General features: G+C 48.0%; 1 protein-coding gene across 11 annotated transcripts in view; it reads left to right on the plus strand.

Annotated features, from left to right (window-relative positions):
• Positions 1-21,106, plus strand: part of LOC149334726 (coiled-coil domain-containing protein 9-like) — a 130,298-nt gene that overhangs the window by 10,338 nt on the left and 98,854 nt on the right. For 8 of the 11 annotated variants that reach the window (XM_089555330.1, XM_089555323.1, XM_089555320.1 and 5 more), the window contains one exon: positions 16,348-16,470. The exons of 2 other annotated variants lie outside the window; for them this stretch is intronic. In XM_089555330.1, coding sequence (XP_089411456.1) covers positions 16,348-16,470 — 123 coding nt within the window. Of the gene's footprint in view, positions 1-16,333; positions 16,471-21,106 lie in introns of all 11 variants that reach the window. One more of the 11 variants, XM_089555324.1, reaches the window with a different exon arrangement.

Genomic DNA, 21,106 nt, shown 5'->3' on the forward strand with positions numbered 1-21,106 from the left:
GTGGAAGGATGCTCAGCTGCATAAAAGATTTTCTGTGTGACTGTTCATTTCATGTACGGCCAGGTTCCACCCTTTTTGGAAAATTTATTCAGGAAAATGGGGTGTATTTTCAGCACTACCCTGTTTGTCGTGAAGATGAATTCCATAGCCAAGATAGTTCCAAAGCCCATTGTGTATTTTTTATATGTCGATGACCTTCAATAGCATGCACATCCTCCAGCCTATCATCATCATCATCATCATCATTTATTTACCCTTAGGGGCCCCAGGGGGCATTACATAAGGGGGGGCGAACAGTATTCAAGTCACAAAGAACAAAGTTGGAACATAAACTTAGACACATGTAGATACAGCTGTGAACACTTCAAAAGAAAAGCAAGCGAGTAAGTAGGTAAACACAAGAAAAAGAAAGAAAAAAAAGAAAAAAAAGATAAAGGCCTTCAACAGGAATCATTTGGGGAATAAATCAATTAACATCTGTTTAAATTTTAGGGAATTAACTTCATTCACAACGCTGTCTGGAAGGACATTCCACTCGGCTATGGCAGCTGGCAAGAACGAGGAATTGAACGCATTGGTTGAACCATGAATGCGTTGAATACTACGGCAATTAAACAAACGTCGTGATGATCTTAAAGGGGGCAAAATTAGACTCTCACGCAACCTCTCAACCTGTGAGTGACAGATACAGCTGGCATTAAGCAGACTCGCAGTTTGGGCAGACAGAAATGGGTTTCAGTTCTCCTCACAACAAACAGTTGCTGTTCTTTTCTTGCTCAAAAGAGGCATGCACCAGTGCCAGCACGAACCCGGTCAGTGACTTTCCCTGGAAGTGGCTGACCGCGTCATCTTGGCGTCGTGTAAGGTGGCCATTGACGACTCCCATGGGGGGGGGGGGGGGTTGACACTGTTATGAGGATCCCAGGGAAGAGCTGTGCGGAGTAAACAAAAGGAAGCGGGCGGGCGGCGCCGCGGGGGAGGCGAGGAGCAGCCAGCAAGAACGGCGATGGAAAGGCGGCAGAAAAAGAGAAGCAAAAGGCCTAAAAGGGGGGAGCAGATGGGAGGAACGGGCAGAGAGGGACGATACGAGCGAGCGGACGAGTCAGACAGAGGAAGGGCAGCGCATGGACCAGGGAGCCCGGGGTCTAGCCTTCGCTCACATTCGGCCTCCGACCGCGCGCTTCAACACCTGGCAGCTCACTCAACGCCTGGCCGAGAACGAGAGCCACACAGCCACGAAGAATCCCCAGCCCGGCCACAGCAGGCATCCAGTTATTTGTCGAGTCCGTGCCACACCAAGCTGACTCAGCCCCGACGTGGACGAGCCCTACTGCATTCCTGTAAGCGGCATCAAGCCAGATTCATTAATTAAATCATTCAAAAATCATTTTTGGAGTCTGTCTCCTCATGCCCAGTGTGGACCCAGGGCCATTTTAAGAAACTGGTCCATAACAGATCCCACCCTGCACTTCAATGGAAATTGTACTTCCAGTTAAACAAGAACATCAATTTTTGGGTACAACATTTGACAGAAAACTCACATTCCTGTCGCACACAAACATTGTCAAAAAGAAAGCTTCCTCGTCCCTGAATATACTCAAAGCACTGTCACGAAAACGCTGGGGATCCGACAGAACATGCCTTTTACACATCTACTGGCCTGTAGTGTGCTCAATCCTAGACTTTGGATGCATTGTGTGTGGGTCTGCGAGGCCATCGTATCTTAAAGGCCGATTCACACGACGGTCCGTTCACTCGCAGCCCACGCATTGCGTGTCCATGACTGAGAGGTGCGCTGCGGACTGGTCAGGCGAGGAAGCTCAGGTGCCTCTCCCCCGCAAAGATGCGCGCACTAGCTCCGGCAACTGGGCCAGCAAGGCAGCCCAGGAACTATTGGACAAAGGGCCACACCCACTCTGCAGGACTTCCCCCGCACTTCAGTAGAGCTTTTCTGTCATCGCACAGTCATGGGTCGGGAGGGAAAACCGGTTCGGCCAGCGTTGCCAAACACTAAAATAATCTGGCAACTGTGGTACAACCAGCGCGTTGTCTGTGGTTTCGATCCATTGCGTCAGCTTGACGTCTTGGGATCGCAGGCAAGTTTTTAGTGGCGTATGAACACGTGATGCGCGGACAGTGGGTTAACAAACCGTCGTGTGAATTGGCCTTAAGAGACTGGACCCAGTTTACAACTTAGGTCATTGTCTTTCAACCGGAGCATAATGAACATCCCCCATCAGTAGCCTTTATGTAGAAACAAATGAAGCATCCCTAGCAAACAGAAGAACAATGCTCACAAGTGCATGCATACTGAAAATGAGATCTCTGTCGAAACACCTCTGTTATTCCATAGTTACAAGGTGCACCTCCAGGGCAGTGTTTGGAGGATAGCTGCCAAAACTTGGGAGCACTGGACAGCCGTCCTCAGGGCACGACCCACTGCCCCCCTGGCACAGCCTGCCCACTGCGTGTGACTTCCAGTTAAAGGGTCAGTCTACTCACCGAGATGAGTGTATAAATAATGGCATATTCTGGTAGTTGGCACCCTATAACATCAATAACGAGGGGTCTGCGCCTGGTTTAGGCAGGAATTTATATTTTATTTCGGCGTTAAAAGTCGCGTAAAAAGCATGGTGGCGACCCCTAACGTTCATTTTGTTCAAGAAAGTGGTAGTCTTTTTTTGTAGAAGCATAAGTGAATATACTACGTACCATTTGTATGCCCCAATGTCAGAGAAACGCACGTTTTGTTCTAGTAAACTGTAGAAGGCGTACCGCTCGCTTTTTCTGTAAATCACATGAATATTTATAGTTACACGTACGCAAAACGCAGGCACATTCCCACTTTTAGTTCAGCGTATGCTAGCAGAGACGCAAAACTAAACTCAGCCTATAGTGGCACCATCTGGTCGTCAGAACGGGACCCATTGCTGTAAACAAACCGACTCTCCACTTAAGCCTAGGAGCGGCAGAATCGTCACTCTAATTATTAAAATAAAGCAAATTTGTCTCTTATATGTTTTTTTATAGGCGAGATGAGACGAAGCGAAAGACAGGCGCCCCATTTATGGCCAGTGAACGCACTGAAAAAGGCAGCAACAACGAGCATTCAGTTCGAAGCGAGAGGTCCGGCTTCGACGGGCGCCGCCATGTTTGTCGCCGCGCGGCGGAAATCCAGATGGTTGCCAGATGAGACTACCATCTCATACAGATGTGTTCCCACATTAATAAATTCTATTTTAAAATGTTCTACCGCACTCCTTGGCACCACAGCTGGCTAAACGGTAATTTGAGTAAAGAGCTATCGGTTGCCGCAAAGAAAATATGGTCGATAAAATTCAGTAGACTGACCCTTTAAGGAACTTCAGGAAAAAACAGACACCACACCAGCACATATTACAGAAATACCAGGCAGTGCAAGAAAAATATGCGAAGTGCGCAGAATTTTGCAAAAACTGCAGAATATTTCGGAAGCATGGTTGCACAAGGAAACTGGCAAGAAGCAGTACGGCTGCCTGAGTGTGCATTCATTTTTGCTGCTCCCTAATGTTATCCAGTAGTCTCTGTAGCTGTAGGCAGAGTAATAAATAACAGCATCCAAAACAGCATCACCTGCACAGATTCACTTAGCGTGCTTACGGCATTACGTTGCAGAAGTGCAGTTGAACCCTTAGGAGGAAACAAAGTCAGAACAAAGGGACATATATGTTGAAAATGTGCTGGGTGCCGAGCCATGCTGGAATGGATGCAAATGTGCTGCACAAGCTCGCAATCATGAAATCAAGAAAGTCAGCATGCCCCATAGAGACTGTGTGAACACAGTAATCTCAAAGCTAAATGACAGGAAGCCAGGGGCAGTGAAGTAAAAAGCAAAATGCATTTGATAAAGCCTGTGAACGGAAAACCTGTAGTCAGCAGCGCACGCTTCATAGAAGTAGTTCTATGCAGTCTCCGTATTGGACGTGCACACCTTGCACACAACTTCCTACTGACAAAAACAGACAAATCTATTTGTGAAAAATGTGGAAATGAAATTACAGTACGCTACATCTTATTCTCATGCAGAGAACTTAAATCACCGAGGAAATAGTATTTTATTTCATGCTACCAGCATTCACGCAGCACTGCTTTTAGGTCAGGATGCACTTATTGATATCTCAAATGTTTTTAGCTTTTCAAGGGAAGCAGGTTTTCTTGACAAGCTCTAATTCCGACTGTGCGCCTTGTTATATATGGTGATACATGTCAGCCGCCTTCTCATTCCTGAGAAGAAGGCTTTTATTTGATGGGTTTGGAGCCTCGAGATCCAAGCAAGGAAGGTCGCTGAGGTTACCTGACCCTCTTCCACTAATAGCCATTTTTGAAGTTCCTTTCCTTTCTCACTACCAATAAGTACGATGATGACAGGTTTGTAAAATTCACCTGAAAACAATTTTCCTACACCTTGAGCTTGGCGCATGATATCCTTAGATGCTTATGACACGAAACACTGCAAAGGATGGCATGCAGTTGCCCGATTTTTTTTCCAAGAGGTCTGGGCTAGTTGGTTCACACTTTCTGCAAATCAGACTAACACTGTGCAGTGGAACGAGGACGAAATAGAAGAAACATGAAAAACAGGAGCAGCGCCCGTCCTGTGTTTTCTCTGATTGTTTCATTTGTGCCCAGCTTCTCTGTCGATGGTAGGAACCTGGTCTTGTGGTTCTTGCTTTCTGCAACTTTTTCAGCTGCTATGTCTGTTTTCTGCTTGTTGTGCTTTGTTTGTTATAAGTACGAGGTTTTGTAGTGAAAAGCAGACAGGCCTGCATGGGCACGACTGAATGAGCACCAGGCCAGGGAGTCTGGTCTGGGCCCAGTCTGTCTGCCCAGCGTAGGAGCCTGTCTCGCTTGCTGTTTGCCAGGTCCGATGAAGACCCCGAAGTAAGCTTCGAGGGTTTGCCAGGTGCCCACACACCTACCTTGTAACATCCCTGCCCCAGTCAGAGGTTGACTCGATGCCAGAAAAGCGGAGGCTTCAAGTTAAGCACACGTAGTCATGGCATTCCGCCATCCTTTGATTGTTGGCAACTATGTGAGCCGTTATGTGGGAGGCCTCCTCACTCCCGCAGCTTCTGTGCGTTGGCTGCGCTGCTTGTATCGTGGTACTCAGTAGCCCCAGGACGAATCGTGGGGGGGACACTCGCGTGCTGTGACCCCCCACCCTAGGCAAAACGGGGATGAGGAGAATTTACACCACTGGCGAAGGTGAATGCCCAGTGTGCTCAAGTTTGTTAAAATCTTAAAAAAGAAATTATCGAATCCAAGGCTAAGGAAAAATATTTCATTTTAATTGACAAATTTTGTTTATATGGTGCACAGATGGGGGCACCTGTCTCTGGTGGCAGGGCCAGTGGAGGCATCTTTGAAAATTTGAACACGCACGCTCCCCCAGATGTATATAAGCATATTGTAGAAGCTCTCCTGAGCATGCAACTAGGGACAAAACCAGAGCAGCGGGTGCATAAACCAATAGCCTTTAGATACAGTGGAACTGTAGTGGTCTGTTGAAGAACTACAATGACTTTGCAGACGTACTAGGACCAGTGTTGCCCATAGCTTTATGTCCACAGAAAACCAATCTAGGGTCCGTATTCTGAGTTTGTGTCAGGGTCAAAATCGTCATGATCAGCCTCATCTCACTGGTCGAAACACCGGAAGCAGATGTCAGTTCAGTTGCGACTGTGAGCGACGGCAGGATGTCACTGCGCAGCGGCACCACAGTGAAATGTCCAGTGGCGAAATTGCACTTTGCCGAGAATTGGAACGTGACCAACATGACAGAAGAAAAATACAACCACAATTTCAGGTGTGGATTGGGCTCCACAGTAAAGGGGTAATCAAAAGCAGCCTCTTTTACCCAGTGTACTTCAATAAATACAAACAGTAGTTCACATACTCTTTGTGCACCATAAAGGCCAGAGGTGAGAGGGCACGGCACCTGGCCTGTGAACAGCATAGCTCACCCGCTGCTGCTGTTTGTGCAAGTTGTGGGTTTCTCAGTGGGCACAGGCCACCAACCACCGCGGGTTCGGGCTTGGCGCGAGCCAAGGGCCCCGATCAGCCGTCACCACACACATACACCCCGGGGCACCGCTGCGGCGCACTCAACCTCCGCAGAGAGGAGAGCGATTCGCCACAGAGAAATAGGCCTCCAAGTTCACAAAGGAGATGTTCATTCACGTCATCCTCCAGCAGGTACACACACACACGCTCAATAGTCACCCTGTCCCGGGGACGCGCGAGGAGCAAGGCTCAGCTGCGCGCACAAAGCGACTACAGTAATGCATGCCACTGGCATGCCGCTGCAGGAGAATGTCCCCACGGCAGTGCTGTGATCTCTCTCTCGTGTCGACCGTTGGGCCGTCTGCGAGAGAGAGTGGGCAACCAACGCAAGGTACGCCTGTCGGAGGTCGCTGGACCCCGCTGGACAGGCTTGAGCCGCTGCAGGTCAGAGGACCCGTGCTGGTGAGCTCGAGTATGCACTGGCCTGAACAGCAAAAACCGGCACGGACAAAGAGTAGCATGCGCACCTTACACTGTCTCGGAGGGATCTCTCTCTGGGCCCCGTTCGGACGTTCGGGCGGCACGCGGCCGCCCAAGCAGGTCCCGAATTCCTGCCAAAAGGCACCAATGGCAAAGGCCCTTGGGGAGCCGGGGCGGAGCTGTGGCCAAATGACAGTGATTAGTCACTTAGTCGCCTCTCCACCGCCTGAGGCGGGAGCAAGGGAAAGAGGAGAAACAACGCGGGAAGCCAGCAACAGCCGCGCAAAGGCAACGGCAGAAAGCCAGGATTCCCACATCCCCCTCTCCTTAAATGCCCTCCTACCCATCGGCAAAGCACACGGCCAAAATAAAAAAATCAGTACACATAAAAAACAAAGACACACACAAACCGAGGAAAACACTTGCATACGCTTCAAGAAAACAAAAGTACCAGCATGCAGATTTTATACATGGCACAGAAGGCGATGTGAATACAACTGCACAAATATGTGACAGGTGGATGACATCCTCAAAGTTTGGTTGCGCGGCCCAGCGGGCCTCTCAGTGACTCACTGCTTGCAGACTTCAAGTTGAATGAGTTGGGAGGGCCGACAACGGACGGTGGTCTTCATTCCGTTGATGACAGTGGGGCCGCGGCAGAGCACTAACCGCGTGCCCTCGTACATGACATCATGTTTGGGCACAAGACAGCTAGGCACCCCTTTCGCGCCTGCTGAAACAGGTGCGGGCATTCGGCACCGTCCTGAGGTGGGAACAGCGAGGGGTCCTTCTCGTCCCCGCGCTCACGCAGATGCGCACAACTGAGAAACGTCGCCTCTGCGCACAGTCACACACACCGGCACTTGCACGGACGCCGGTTGGCTACAACGATCCGCTCGTCAGAAGCGTCCCAACGCAAGGGTTAAAGGATGCACTTTCTGCTCCCCCATCGCCCCACCAACTTCCCCTCCATACTGGCCACACAGAACTCGCACTGCGACACACGGGCTCCTTAATGGGTACTCACAATCACGGGGGGGGGGGGGGAGAAAAGACGAGCTGTACAAAAGAAGGCAAACTCTGCATTCAAAAGACAAGTGCAGCCGCGAGCATGTACAAGTCTGGTCCAGAAAAACGGAACGCAAATGCATATTACCTGTGTACATCTCCAAACGTTAGAACAAAAACAGAATGAACAAACAGGAAATGAAAGAGACAAGAAACTAACTAAAACAAACAAATAAATAAATACACAAGGCTGGAACTGAGCCATGCCTCACCTGGGTAGGGCCTGTCAAGAAAGCTCGCCAGCTAGCTGAGGCTGCATGCCTTCGGTTGCGGAAGAATCTGCCGTCCGGCATCAATTGCACCGGTGACCGTCGCCTCAGATTGTACCTGTGTGCGGTACGCTTGCGTTCCGCAGCACCAGTTGTGCCTTTGCGCTTGCCTGTGATACCAATGGGTACCGGCGCAAGCTCGTCAGACTGTGACGCGTAGGCCTTCAGGTCTGCGATGTGGGCACTGCTGGTTTTCCCCGTAAGGAGATCCGCCAGCAGGTACGCTAGCGGCAACCACACTCTGACCACTCAGTACGGACCACCAAGCCACTTAGGAGCGAGCGAGGCTGAGAACCCCTTGCTCACATCGCTAAGAACGTGGTTGCGCTTCAGGACCAGAGCACCTGCCTGAAAAGTCAGGCTGCGGTGCTTGCGGTCATACTGAGCCTTCTGTTAAGCTCTGGCTGCTGCCAAACTCTGCCTTGCTCTGTTGAGAGCCCCAGAAAGCCAGTCCCGAAGCGTCGACGCATAAGCAGAGCAGTCTGCCCGCGTCTGCTCATCCCCGAGCTGGCTCTGCACGACATTTGACATCGGATTCACCAGCTCCCCCCCGAAATTGAGGAAGGCGGGAAAGAAACCAGTTGAGCGATTCTCAGCTGTTCGGATGGCGAACGCAAACTCGCTCAAATGGTCTGCCCAATCCTTTTGACACTCGGCAAAGGCCGCCAGCATTGGCTTGAGCGTTCGATTGATTCGCTCGGCCAAGTTGGACTGGGGATGATAGGGCGAAGTGGTGTAGTGCTGGATTCCGAGGGAACGGCACGTGTTACCGAACACCTGAGCAGTGAAATAGGACGCATTGTCCGTGATCAGTCTTTCCGGAAAGCCGAACCGACAGAACACTTCCTGGAGTTTATCCAGGACCGCTCGTGCCGACACTTTCCGAAGTGGGTTGAACTCGACCCATTTGGAAAAATGGTCAGTGACTAATCAAATCAAATGAAATCGGTTTATTCGGACATGAAACACAGTACATGCCCACGGGATGAGGCAAAAGGAAGCTATAGCATACTTCCTGCTGAGGCCTCACCCCGGGTTACACATTAGTGGCAGAAATATGGACAAATCCATTTTCCTAAAAAAGAAACGAAACTAAAAATGAAATAACAAAACATATGAACAAGTACCATCAATTTATGTTTTGACATTGAGCTTAAGATGCATGTCATTATAAGCACAGAAAAATACAGCATTAACGCTGCAATTCGTGACACAACAGAAAAAATGATGGGGCTAGGGAAAACATTGCATGTCATAAGTATTTGGTGCATCAGGAACAAATGAAAAACCATGAGTGGTGACAAGAGAAGTGACACATAGATTGTAGTCTATATTTCTGTTCACATATGTTTGTTGGAAAGATGCAGTGTTCTGCTTTATTATCTGAAAAATATGTACAGCAATAGAATACTTATGACACTATGGGAATCATCATCATCATCATCAGCCTGACTACACCCACTGCAGGGCAAAGGCCTCTCCCATGTCTCTCCAATTAACCCTGTCCTTCGCCAGTCGCGGCCACCATATTCCCGCAAACTTCTTAATCTCATCCGCCCACCTAACTTTCTGCCGTCCCCTGCTACGTTTGCTTTCTCTTGGAATCCACTCCGTTACCCTTAAGAACCAGCGGTTATCTTGCCTTCGCATTACATGCCCTGCCCAAGCCCACTTCTTCCTCTTGATTTCAACTAGGATGTCATTAACCCGCGTTTGTTCCCTCACCCACTCTGCCCTCTTCCGATCTCTTAACGTTACACCTATCATTTTCCTTTCCATAGCTCGCTGCGTTGTTCTTAACTTAAGCTGAACCCTCTTTGTTAGCTTCAAGCAACACGCGGCGTGACGCATACTCTTCCGCGACTTCAGCAGCCTTCTCAACAGTGTTTACCTCGGCCCTGTCGAGAATCCACAAACGCATTCGATCCGGAATTGTGTCATAAAACTGCTCTAGACACATGCACTCCACGATCTTTCCTGCGTCCCCATGAACGCCTGCGCTCTTTAACCGCTCCACTAAGTTTGTTTTCAAGTTATAACCACACTCGAGGTAAGATTCTTCTTTACACTTAGTGGCTTTTCTGAAACGCTGGCGAAAAGCCTCGGCAGACAGGCGGTACTTCTTTAGGAGGCTTGCCTTCACGGTCTCATAGTCCCCCGGTTCTTCCACACTCAGTCTCCCGATCGCGTCCGCTACCTTACACGGCAACAGAGTCAATAGTTGCTGTGGCCACCCATCTTTCCCAAGATTGGTTTTTTGGCATGTCCTTTTGAAGTGCACCAAAAAAATACCAATGTCCTCGCCTAGTTGGAAGGGTTGCATGAGATCTTTGATTTTGATTGTTTGCCTCCCTCCTGTGCTGGAAGATGGTAGCTGAGTGACGCCGGCTTCGGCTCTCTTCGACTCCGCGTCCAGTTTCCTTTGATCAACTTCCTGCTGTCGGCGCGCGAACTCCAGCTCCTTCTCCCGAAGCTGAAGCTCTCGATCGCGTTGCTTCTGTTCCAGCTCGGGCTGTTCCTTCTCAGCCGCTTTCCTTTCCTTAATCAATTCCCATGTCTCGTCTGCCTCCTCAACCGTCACCACCTCTTCCCACATAATGTCCAAAATTGCTTCTCTTGTTTTAGTGGGGCCTACTGAAATGCCCAGATCTTCCAGAATTTCAAGAAGGTCCTGTACCTGGATCACACCTTGTGCCGCTAATCCTCACTAAACTACAAGCACCAGTTGGAAGCGATCACAGCACGAAATTGCCAAAATTTCACTTCCCAGATACCCAAATTCCCACACCTAACATCTCCCTGTGTTAGTGTGGTCTGGTGAAATGAGTGGCAGACATCGAGCACTCACCCTCTCGAGTATGGCTGACGCCGTAAATCCCGTAGCTTCCGTCCAGTTGTTGTCGCCTGTGGCTTCAAATCCCAGCGACGTGGGAGCTCTTGCAACTGCTATCTGCTGTTAGGTGATGCGAAGCGCTGACTTCGATCCCAGCGCTGCCATCCAGTTGTTGAGACACTGGTCCTCAGTTGTAGTCGGGACGCGGGTCCGCTGTTGCCGACGGGCAGGGGCAATGACGAGACGGGGAAATGGTTAGGAGCAGCATGAAAAGATAAACGTAATCACATATTTACAAGCAGCAGCGAGAAGCACGCTACATGCCACGATGTATCACAACAGGAAATGACAAGAACAAAGGAGACGGGAGCTCTCAAATAGAGTCGGCACAGACTCCTGCCCCTTTTCGTCCAGTCAGCAGCGTCCCGGTGGCTGATTGGCCTGGCAGGTTTGAACGCCATCCCTGGTAGCGTCCCAGTAGCTGTCTGGCCCGAACGCACAACGCGCTCCACGACGACGCGCAGGCTCGGAGAGACGCAGGCCTAGATGCCATCCTTGTAAGCGTCTCGGTAGCTGACGGGCCGAACGCGCAACACCCTCCACATAGACGACGCGTAGTCTCGTTGAGACGCAGACCTGGACGCCATCCTTGGGAGCGTTCCGGTGTTGGAAATTCATGTTCACAACAATGGGTAGCAGGTGCCTGATGCGATTGAGCACACCAGCAGATGGAGCTACACGCAAACGGACATGACTTGCATGGTCAAACCAGCCTAGGTCACTGCAGGAAAAAAAACGCCTAAGAATTCACAGGAGCTTACCGAGTCAGTCAGGGTATTGTTGAACTTTAGTTGGATAGGGTAATCTGTAGTCTTGTTTTTAGGATGAAGAAGCATAAATTTTGTTTTCTTGATTTTTTATGGCGCAAGAACATCTGCTGCCAGAGAGCGCCATGACACAAGGCATGGTTAATTTTGCTGCCTACAAGTGATGTTATTAGAACGTAGGAGTGTGTACACCCTGGTGAAGCACTCGCTCCGCAACTTTGGAAAATAGAGGCAGTATGGAAATAGGACGATAATTATTGGGTCATTTTTGTTGCCTCCTTTAAAAATTACGTAGGCGGGTGTTGTTTTTTCCGGGAATTCACCTCTGAGAAGCATTTGATGACAAATATGTATGAGAGGAATGCTAGTGGACGTTGCAGCAGCTTTTATTGGAAGGGCAGGAATGCCAACTGGGCCACGAGAGCATGTATGGAATTAATACTGGAGAGAATTTCATCTACATATGTGGGGATAAAGATATTGAAGTTTGACATGCTCAAAACAAAATAGAATTGAATAGTTTGTCAGATAAAGGATGAGTATACGAAGTGGAATAGGCGTTGAGTTGATTAGCCACTATGGAAAACCCCATTGATTTGCATTTCAGAAGGAAGAACATGTCTCTTTTTTGCCGATAAGTTTATTGAAGCCTTGCCTGTTGATGAAAACTTTGCACAGTAAAAAAGTGACTTCGCCTTTTTTAGATCCTGGTTTCGTTTGTTCCAAAACTTTTTAAACTCTTGACAATGCTCCTGATTGCGTGCTGCAAGAAGTCGTGCAAATAACTCATTTTTTTGTTTAATACCCTTTAGAAGGTCACCTGGGATCCATTCCTTTCTGGCCTTCCTGCATTTCTTAACTCATATGATTGGAAAGGCTTTGTTATATGCAGCTAGCCTTTTTTCTGTGAATATGTTATACGCGGCAGATGGGTTTTCTGTTTTGAATACGTCAACCCAGCTAGTTTCAGGCATAAGTAAACAAAATTTAGTGATGTTCTTTTGGCCATAGGTTTTACGTACTTATTCGGTTCGTTTTTATGTGAAAAAAGTGCACAAAAAGGGAAGATGATCACTTATTCCTGAAGAGAAAACACCAGAGTTGGTATTGTTGTGTAAGTTTGTAAAACATTTATTATGTATGAGTACTGATGGCCAATTCATGTAGACATATCGATGATGTTTTCGAAACCATAAGGTAACATCTCCAGTAATCTGATTTGTGTAGAATTAACATCCAAAATATCAGTATTCCGATCACCTAGTAGCACAGCGTGCATTTTTTGTTTTTATTTTTTATTTATTCAATACTGCAGGCCTTGTGGCCCAAGTAGAAGGGGCATAAGAGTTATGAAATACAATTGACAAATCATCATCATCATCATCATCATCAGCCTGACTATGCCCACTGCAGGGCTAAAGTGAGCTAGAAGGGGGTAGTGGGCTCGCTGGGGCTCTTTCCCTGACGCGGTATATGTTACACGCATGGGGTGGCGCCACCGGCGACTTCACTGTAGCGCTTTGCTGGTTGAGCAGCTTTCTCGCGGCAGTCTGGCTTGGAAAAACTCGCTGCCTTCAGTCACATTTTTTAGACTTGCATGGAGCAGGTAGACAGACGTCGAATATAATAATAATGCTGCTACCGGTAGCACACGATGAACTAACAGGTTACAGTGTTCGAACCGCAAACGCGTTTCTGGCTCCTCTCCGGCGTACCTGCCGCAACGCAGATCAGAAACATGAATGCACAGCTGTATGAAAATGATTGCGGCGCCCAATAGCCCCGCTTTCTGAGGATTATTATTCACGGCTTCAAGTATACGAAGCGTGCAAGGACATGCATACGTTCTTGGTATTTCTTTGGCTACAGCTGTAGCTGCCAGCGCCGTTTCGTTGTGCGCATTTCTTTTGGCTCGTGAATTTGCTGCTCACACCGTTTCTGGAACAGAGCTACCTAAAATTGTTTTGTTCAACATAGCTTAAAAGCTTGCAGCAGCACATTCTCCATTACTCGCGCTTGTTCAATGTAGATAAAGTATCTCAAATAACTGTTAAATGAAATGGCTATTTGCGCATATGGAGTTTTTACACTGACATGAAAACTGACTAAGAAGTGAGGCCGCACCATGGAGTTCTGAGCACATGAAAACCGCGATTTATAGGACGTGTATGCTTCATGAGCAGCGGCTCAACTTTAAATGTTTAGCTTTTTCTCGCTTCCCTGATCCGCCAGCGTTCCTTTCACAAACACAAAAAAAAATGCAACCGTGTCGTTAGATAACAGCTGATAACGTTAGCCGAGAGACGCGAGGCATGCTGTGGGCACCCGATTTCTTGCAAGAGCCTTTCTTTTACTACTCCGAGTACATCCATGATGCTGTCCGAATGCAGCTCGTTGCAGGAAAAACACTCCGTGAACATATTTTCTAGTTTGTTCATGTAGCTGTACAGCTGACCTGATGGATACAGCAGTCTCTCATTTATTTATTTATTTGGTACCTGCATCGCCTTTCGGCATTACAGCAGGGGGGCACTTCACATTCAAAAAACAAGAAATCATGCACTTAACGAGTGAAAAAAGGCTTCATTAGGTAGAACATTAACAATATGTGGCGGCAAAGCATTCCATTCGCCAGTTGTTCGCAGAAAAAACGAATAGCAGAGTATACCTTTAGAAGGAAGCTTTAAGTTGTGGTCCCAATTCGCTTCGAGACAGGCGGCTTCAAATATTTTGTTCCGTCTATACCTACTCTTGGAATAGAAAATGTTATGTAAAAATTTTGATCTCAGATTTCTTCTTCGAGTTTTAAGTTCTGGCCACTGCAGATTCCTTTTGCTTTCTGAGATACTGAGTGTCCTGGAATAATTTCCAAATACAAAGCGGACTGCCCTGTTTTGTATTTTTTCCACTTTATCAATAAGTTCTTGTGTGTGCGGGTCCCAGCACACTGAGGCATATTCGAGTACCGTGTGGACGCGAGTAAAATATAGCTGTTCTTTGAGATGTTGTGAATATTTCGAAATTGTCGCGAAAAGTTGTAAAGCCTCCCTGCGGTGCCGTGGTTAGTAGTACAGGTTTCACAATTCGTTTTCACTACACATTTTCTAGCAAAGTACCCAGAAATGTAAAATATCAGCCTAGAATCACTTCTATAGCTATATGCTGGCTGTGGTCAGCAGATGTCTGTGCAGTAACTGGCTGACCTGCGGTATTTACACTTGTAGCTGCATTTGTGCTTTCTTGATGTGACAGCGTGTCAGCACAAGTCTGTATATCTAGCAATGCGGCTAGCTCGCCCTGGTCACAGTTCCCCTGGCTTACTGTCTTGACAAGACCATTGAATGAAAGACATTATCAAAAACTGTGTTGGGAGTGGGGCCGTCCCTACCTGTTTACTGCCGGATAATACCAAATAGGTTTTCAAGGGGGTCCTGACTGGTTCTTCACGTCATCCAGTATTTGTATCCGACTTTCTGCGTAAGATAGGCTGGTGTACTGATTATGGCAACGCGCAAGACGCGAAGGCATACAGCAGCGGCTGCAGCGGCGGCAGCGGCTCAAACGCGCGTCAGCGCACGCTCCTACAGTGAAGGCGGCGGTGGTGCCGCCTCGCGGTGGCGCGGAGAAGTAGAATCTGTTGACATAGACGGCGTCACCGCAATGCATGGCGGCGGCTAAGGAGTGAGCCCACTACCCTCTTCTAGCTCACTTTAGCAGGGCCTCTCCCATGTCTCTCCGATTAACCCTGTCCTTTGCCAGTTGTGGCCACCGTACACCCGCAAATTTCTTAATCTCATCCACCCACCTAAGTTTCTGCCGCCCCCTGCTACGCTTGCCTTCTCTTGGAATCCAATCTCTTACCCTTAAACCACCGGTTATCTTGCCTTCGCATTACGTGCCAGAACAGCAGCTTGGGCTTGTTGGTGATCTATCTCGAAGTAACAGTGCAAAAAACATAGACAGGGCACATAGAATAAGAAGAAACCATGAGCGCTGTGCCCTGCCCAAGCCCACTTCTTCCTCTTGATTTCGACCAGGATGTCATTAACCTGCGTTTGTTCCCTCACCCACTCTGTACTCTTCCGATCTCTTAACGTTACACCTATCATTTTCCTTTCCATAGCTCACTGCGTTGTTCTTAACTTAAGCTGAACCCTCTTTGTTAGCCTCCACGTTTCTGCCCCATAGGTGAGTACCGGTAGGATACAGCTGTTGTATACTTTTCTCTCTTGAGGGATATTGGTAAACTGTCATTCATGATCTGAGAGAACCTGCCGTATGCGCTCCACCCCATTCTTATTCTTCTAGTTATTTCCCTCTCATGATCTGGATCAGGGGTCACTACCTGCCCTAAGTAGACGCATTCCCTTACTACTTCCAGCACTGCGGCCACCATTTGCGAACTGCTGTTCTCTTGGTAGACTGTTGAATAATACTTTGGTTTTCTGCATGTTAATTTTCAGCCCCACCATTCTGCTCTGGCTGCTTAAGTCATTGATTGTGCTTTGCAATTTGTGCTGGAAGTTATTTAGCAAGACAATGTCATCACTGAATTGCACTGATTCCAGGCCTCTGATTACCTCCTGTGAGCAGGCAGTGAATAGCATTGGCGAGATCATGTCTCCCTGCCCTTCCTTATTGGAATTTTATTGCTGACTTGATGGAGGACTGTGGGCAGCCACTGTGCACTTTTACCACATAGTGATTCATGTTTACTAATGCCTTGCGTATCGTGCGAAAGCAGAAATAGAAAATTTTGATGTCTTTAAATGGGACACAGTGGGCCAGCAAACCAGCCACAGGATTAACTGCAGGTCCTTTTCTTCAGCCGCTCGCAGCAGCAGCAGCTGCAGGAGGAGGAGACCTGTCTCGGGAGGACCGGGAGCGGCTGGTCGAACAGCGCATGGAGAACATGCGTCTCAAGAACGAGGAGCTGCTCAGGCGCCACGCTGTGAGTGTCTCTCATCACAGATGGCTTGCATCTCGTGATTTCCCTCACTTGCTTCCGTCCCCAGCCTGCTGAAATCTCGAAAATAGGATTACAGTGTCGACACAAGGCCAGAAATGTTTTCTCCGTGGCTTGTCGACAGGAACAAGTACACCACCTGTTCTGTATTGTGCACTCTTAAGCATGCTCAACTCCAGGCCGTCCCATGCAGCAGGATAGGGGTCCCGAAAGTGTGTGCCGCTTGCACTCTTAGGCCTTCTCTGGGATCTGCTGGTGAGACAGGTAGGATACCCAGATGCTGCCTCTACCCCCAAATAATAAGCCACCACAGTTGTTAAAGTAACCGTCAAACTATTACCACAAAACTTGTATGACTACATTGCCATAACTGGACAATACCACTCCGGTTTTACGCTTGCAAGTAAATAGCACTGTGGAAAGCTTATATTTAGAGCCAGCACACAAGTGAGATATACGACTAGTGTGAACCCAAATGATAGCACAATAATCTTTACTCGACCACCATAACAGGGGCTCATAAAGCCGTCCGGTGACTACTTGACAGAGCCCTCGACCCCTGAATTTTGGCTTTAGCACTCAAGGTAGAATATAAACACTGTGCATGAAATAGCACACGAGGGTGAAAACTGCACCATCACCCGGAAGTACCAGAAAGCCACTTTTAGGTGAAAGGAGCATCCGCAGGGAGCATCTGCGCTTAGCCGTGTCCGGGGGGGAAAAGGGGATCCTGGTGGTTGCTGAGTGCTTCAAGGCCCCTCAGCTTCATCCTCAACTCCGCCTTTCCTGTCTCCTCTTCCCTTCTCAGTTTTTTCACTATTTGCGGGCACCTAGGGTTAACCGTGTATGGCCAGCTGCCCGCAATTACCTGCTCCGTCCCCACGTTGAGCTTCACAGCACTGGTATTGTGGCCGAATAACAATTTTTTTTATTGCTTCCTTTTCTTTAACCCCCAAAAACAAAGGTGCATTGACATCACTGCTCAGCTTTTGCAAAAAAGAAAACAAGTCTTCCCAAGATACCACACGGTGCATAGTGAAGTAGCTGAACAAACAAGCAAGAATCATTTCTCCTTTTATAGTTTCAAGACCTCTGACTGAGGCTACATTCTGACAAAGCTGTCCAACGGCGACCTCCACAAAAAAGCGCACTATTCCAAACTCTCAGACATAGTCACCTTTGGAGACATATCTGTATCCATCAGTGCTCATCGATCCCTCAACACTCTCGCGAAGGCGTAATTTCTGAACATGATTTCCTCACCCTCACTGAAGAAAAAATGATGGCGGGCTTCAAGGACCAGAATGTCACTGATGTCCGAAGCATAAAAATCCAAAAAGACAGCAAAGAAACACCAACCAAGCACTTTCGCCTTGAGCCAACTCCCCCGAATCGGTAGAGGTAGGTTACATGAAAATAGCTGTCCTGCCGTACGTTCCTGATCCTCTTGGGGCCATGGATGCCAGAGTTGTTGTGGCCGCCCAACCTGTGCCCAATGTGCATCCGATGAACACCATTGCAACGCTGCATCATCACTGCTACTCAAGGCTGTGCCCATCCTGGAAGGTGGAGAATAACTATTAAAGCTAAAGAAAATGTTTCAGGAAGCACGCAAATGATTTGCACGTTCTCTTGTTCACAGCAAAGAACAAATTTTGCCGATGTGGTGGGCAGGGCACCATACCAGGCCGAGGCCACACACAGTGAGACAGGGTCACCCCATGCAGACAGGGCTGCCCTGCCTCCAGGCCTGCAAACTCTGTGGGTTCTCTGCATAGCCTCTGTTGAGGAGACGGATGTAACGCTGAGCTCACCTCCACTGCAGTGGCAGCAGAGCTCTCTAGAACGAAAAAGAGACTCGGGGCTCGTTACAGGGATTTTTCCTGTAACGAGCCCCGAAAATCAGGAACTATGTTTCCGAAATACATCCTCAGAATATCGTCATGGCATTCCTAATCCACTGGAATTGTAGGGGACTCCTAAATAACTTAAATGACACAAAAAAGACCTTAGCCACATTTGCACCTGTGCCACGACTGAGAGAAGGCAAGTCGGCTCTCAGTTGGCATTGCCATTGTAGTAAAAAATGACGTCACAGTTTGTGAGCTTGTACTAAGGACTACATTTGAAAGTGTACCTGCCACTTTTCTTACGCACAAAACAATAACAGTGTGTTGTATATTGCCGCCATACGAACCAGTCAGTGGCGCCGTACCACAGCCGAACTGTTTTAGCTGCAACTTGCCATGCCTTGGGCATTCGAGGTGCTCGAAGATTGTCTTCTTCCTCGCCCGAGCTCCCTGCTGTCTGGCACGCCCATCTCATCTAATTAGAACCTGGTCTGTGCTCTTCAACCGTTTGTTGGTGACATATTTGGTGGAGGTGCTGGGTAGCGTCCCATGTACAGTACGGTCCATTGTTAAAGGGAACATGCGATCGCATGCACTCTGCGCTTCACGAAGCCCTGCCGCCTGGGTGTGGCGAGAAAAGGCGGCATGAGGCGCATGCACGGAATGACCAGCCGTCATGCTTACTGCGCATGCGTCTTATGCTGACAATTCCCACAAGTTCTCGGTGCAAACCTAACTTTCTCCCGCCCCCTGCTGCGCTTGCCTCCTCTTGGAATCCACTCCGTTACCCTTAGGGACCAGCGGTTATCTTGCCTTCGCATTACATGCCCTGCCCAAGCCCACTTCTTCCCCTTGATTTCGACTGGGATGTCATTAACCCACGTCTGTTCTCTCACCCACTCCGTCCTCTTCCGATCTCTTAACATTACACCTATCATTTTCCTTTCCATAGCTCGCTGCGTTGCCCCTAACTTAAGCTGAACCCTCCTTGTTAGCCTCCGCGTTTCTGCCCCGCAGGTGAGTACCGGCAAGATACAGCTGTTGTATACTTTTCTCTTGAGGGATTGAGCTCGAGTATGTACTGGTTGAAATGGCGAAGGCCGATGGAAAACAACAGTAGCATATGCACCTTATGCTGTTCGCTTGATCCGCTTGGGAGAACATTTCATCTGCAGCTTTCTCAGTAGCCTCTTGTTCGGAGTTCCAGGATTGGGATTTTCCTCCACATCCCCTGCCAACAACACAAGTGCACCAATGTGGAAACACGCATTTACAATGCAAAGAAAAACTGTGTCAAGGCAGAGTTGGTTGGTTCAGAAGGTAGACCAGTGCAAAACACAGGATAAAGGAAGAACAGTGTGTCGTTTTCTTCCTTTGTCCTGTGTTTTTCGCTCGTTTGCCTTTCTGAAGAAAAACCCGTGGGCAGGGGAGCAGCGGCAGAAAATAATTGCCACTCTTTCTTGCGTACGAAGAAATGCAGTTATGCAGCTGAATCACGAAGACGGGTGATTTGGCAGCCACTGCTTACACCATGCTGTGGCCACTCTTTCAGATTTCCCCGAAAGGCGTTTAGTGACTAGTCATTCTACATGAAGAGAAAAGTGTTGCAGTATATTGTTTTCAAACGTAATATTGAAGTCTTAATGCAGACCATATTTCGTTCAGTTACTAATGCTGGACATTGCCCATCAAAACGAATAACGTCCTGAATTGCCCTACGGAGTGACTGCATGTGAGTTTGTTTTGGTTAGCTCAATGGCAAAATCTCAGAAAATACTTCGTGCTTGTAAACTTTTTAGTGAATGAACACAAGAATGTGGTTGTTTCTATTGTTCTAGTGCACGGCTTCTATTTGCGTGGACAAAGGGAGTCAGAATTTTGCCGTACTTAAAAGTATTTTATGGCAAATTGGTTCCAACTTTTACAGCCTTTAGATCGAGTGTGGCTCCTTTAATTAAGCCTAAATGAGCGGTACATGAAGTGGTGTAGCTGCAGTTTGTGCTCTGCTGCCAGGAAGGCCCCTTTAAACGTTTTAAGGTTCTGTGCATATGTTTTCAGGCAAGTGGCCCTGCATGCCAAAATTTTGTAATTCTTGCCACAAAAAAAGACATTGTAATGAGCGCAATAACCTAACGGTAAGTGTGGAGTCGAATGAGATGGTTAAATAGCTGAGACTTGTTTGTTGCTATTAAAATAACTTTGAAGGAAGGCCACCGACTTACTCCTTAGAGAAGATGTGTATAGTTATAACAGGGAAAGGCAGGCTTGTGTGCATATTGTAACCCCCCCCTCCCCCCCTCCCCCTTTGTTGTATGCGCGGTTACAGTATGTGTACAAGCTCTATGTCTGCAGGATCTATGTGTGAAGGATAGCAGGGCTGCACATAGAAAATATTGTTTCACAAATTTGCTTCATCTAGTGCTAAACAGGTTGGTATCCAAATGCAATTTACAAATAAAAAGTTATCATTTTTCGCATGCGTTTCCACTTAAAAAAAGAAAAAAAAGGACAAGGAGATTCGCCATTAGCTCGGGCAAAATGTCCGACAGGCTGGCACATGTGTGCCAGACTCCATGGAAATTGAGGCGTGACATGCATCAACACAACGTGCCAAGGCAACTTTTCCCATTGACGGGACTCCCACTGACTGTAAGAGTGGCATGAGCTCCAATACAAGGGCTACCAAATATCAGAGCTGATGTTTCCAGCTTCAGAGTGTAGCGAAATTATGTCTGAGGTCGGTGTCAAATATTTGTTTTTTGTTGTTGCAC

The sequence above is a fragment of the Amblyomma mixtum genome, chromosome 8, assembly GCF_055824585.1.
Source record: "Amblyomma mixtum isolate Tamu chromosome 8, ASM5582458v1, whole genome shotgun sequence".
NCBI lineage: Eukaryota > Metazoa > Arthropoda > Arachnida > Ixodida > Ixodidae > Amblyomma > Amblyomma mixtum.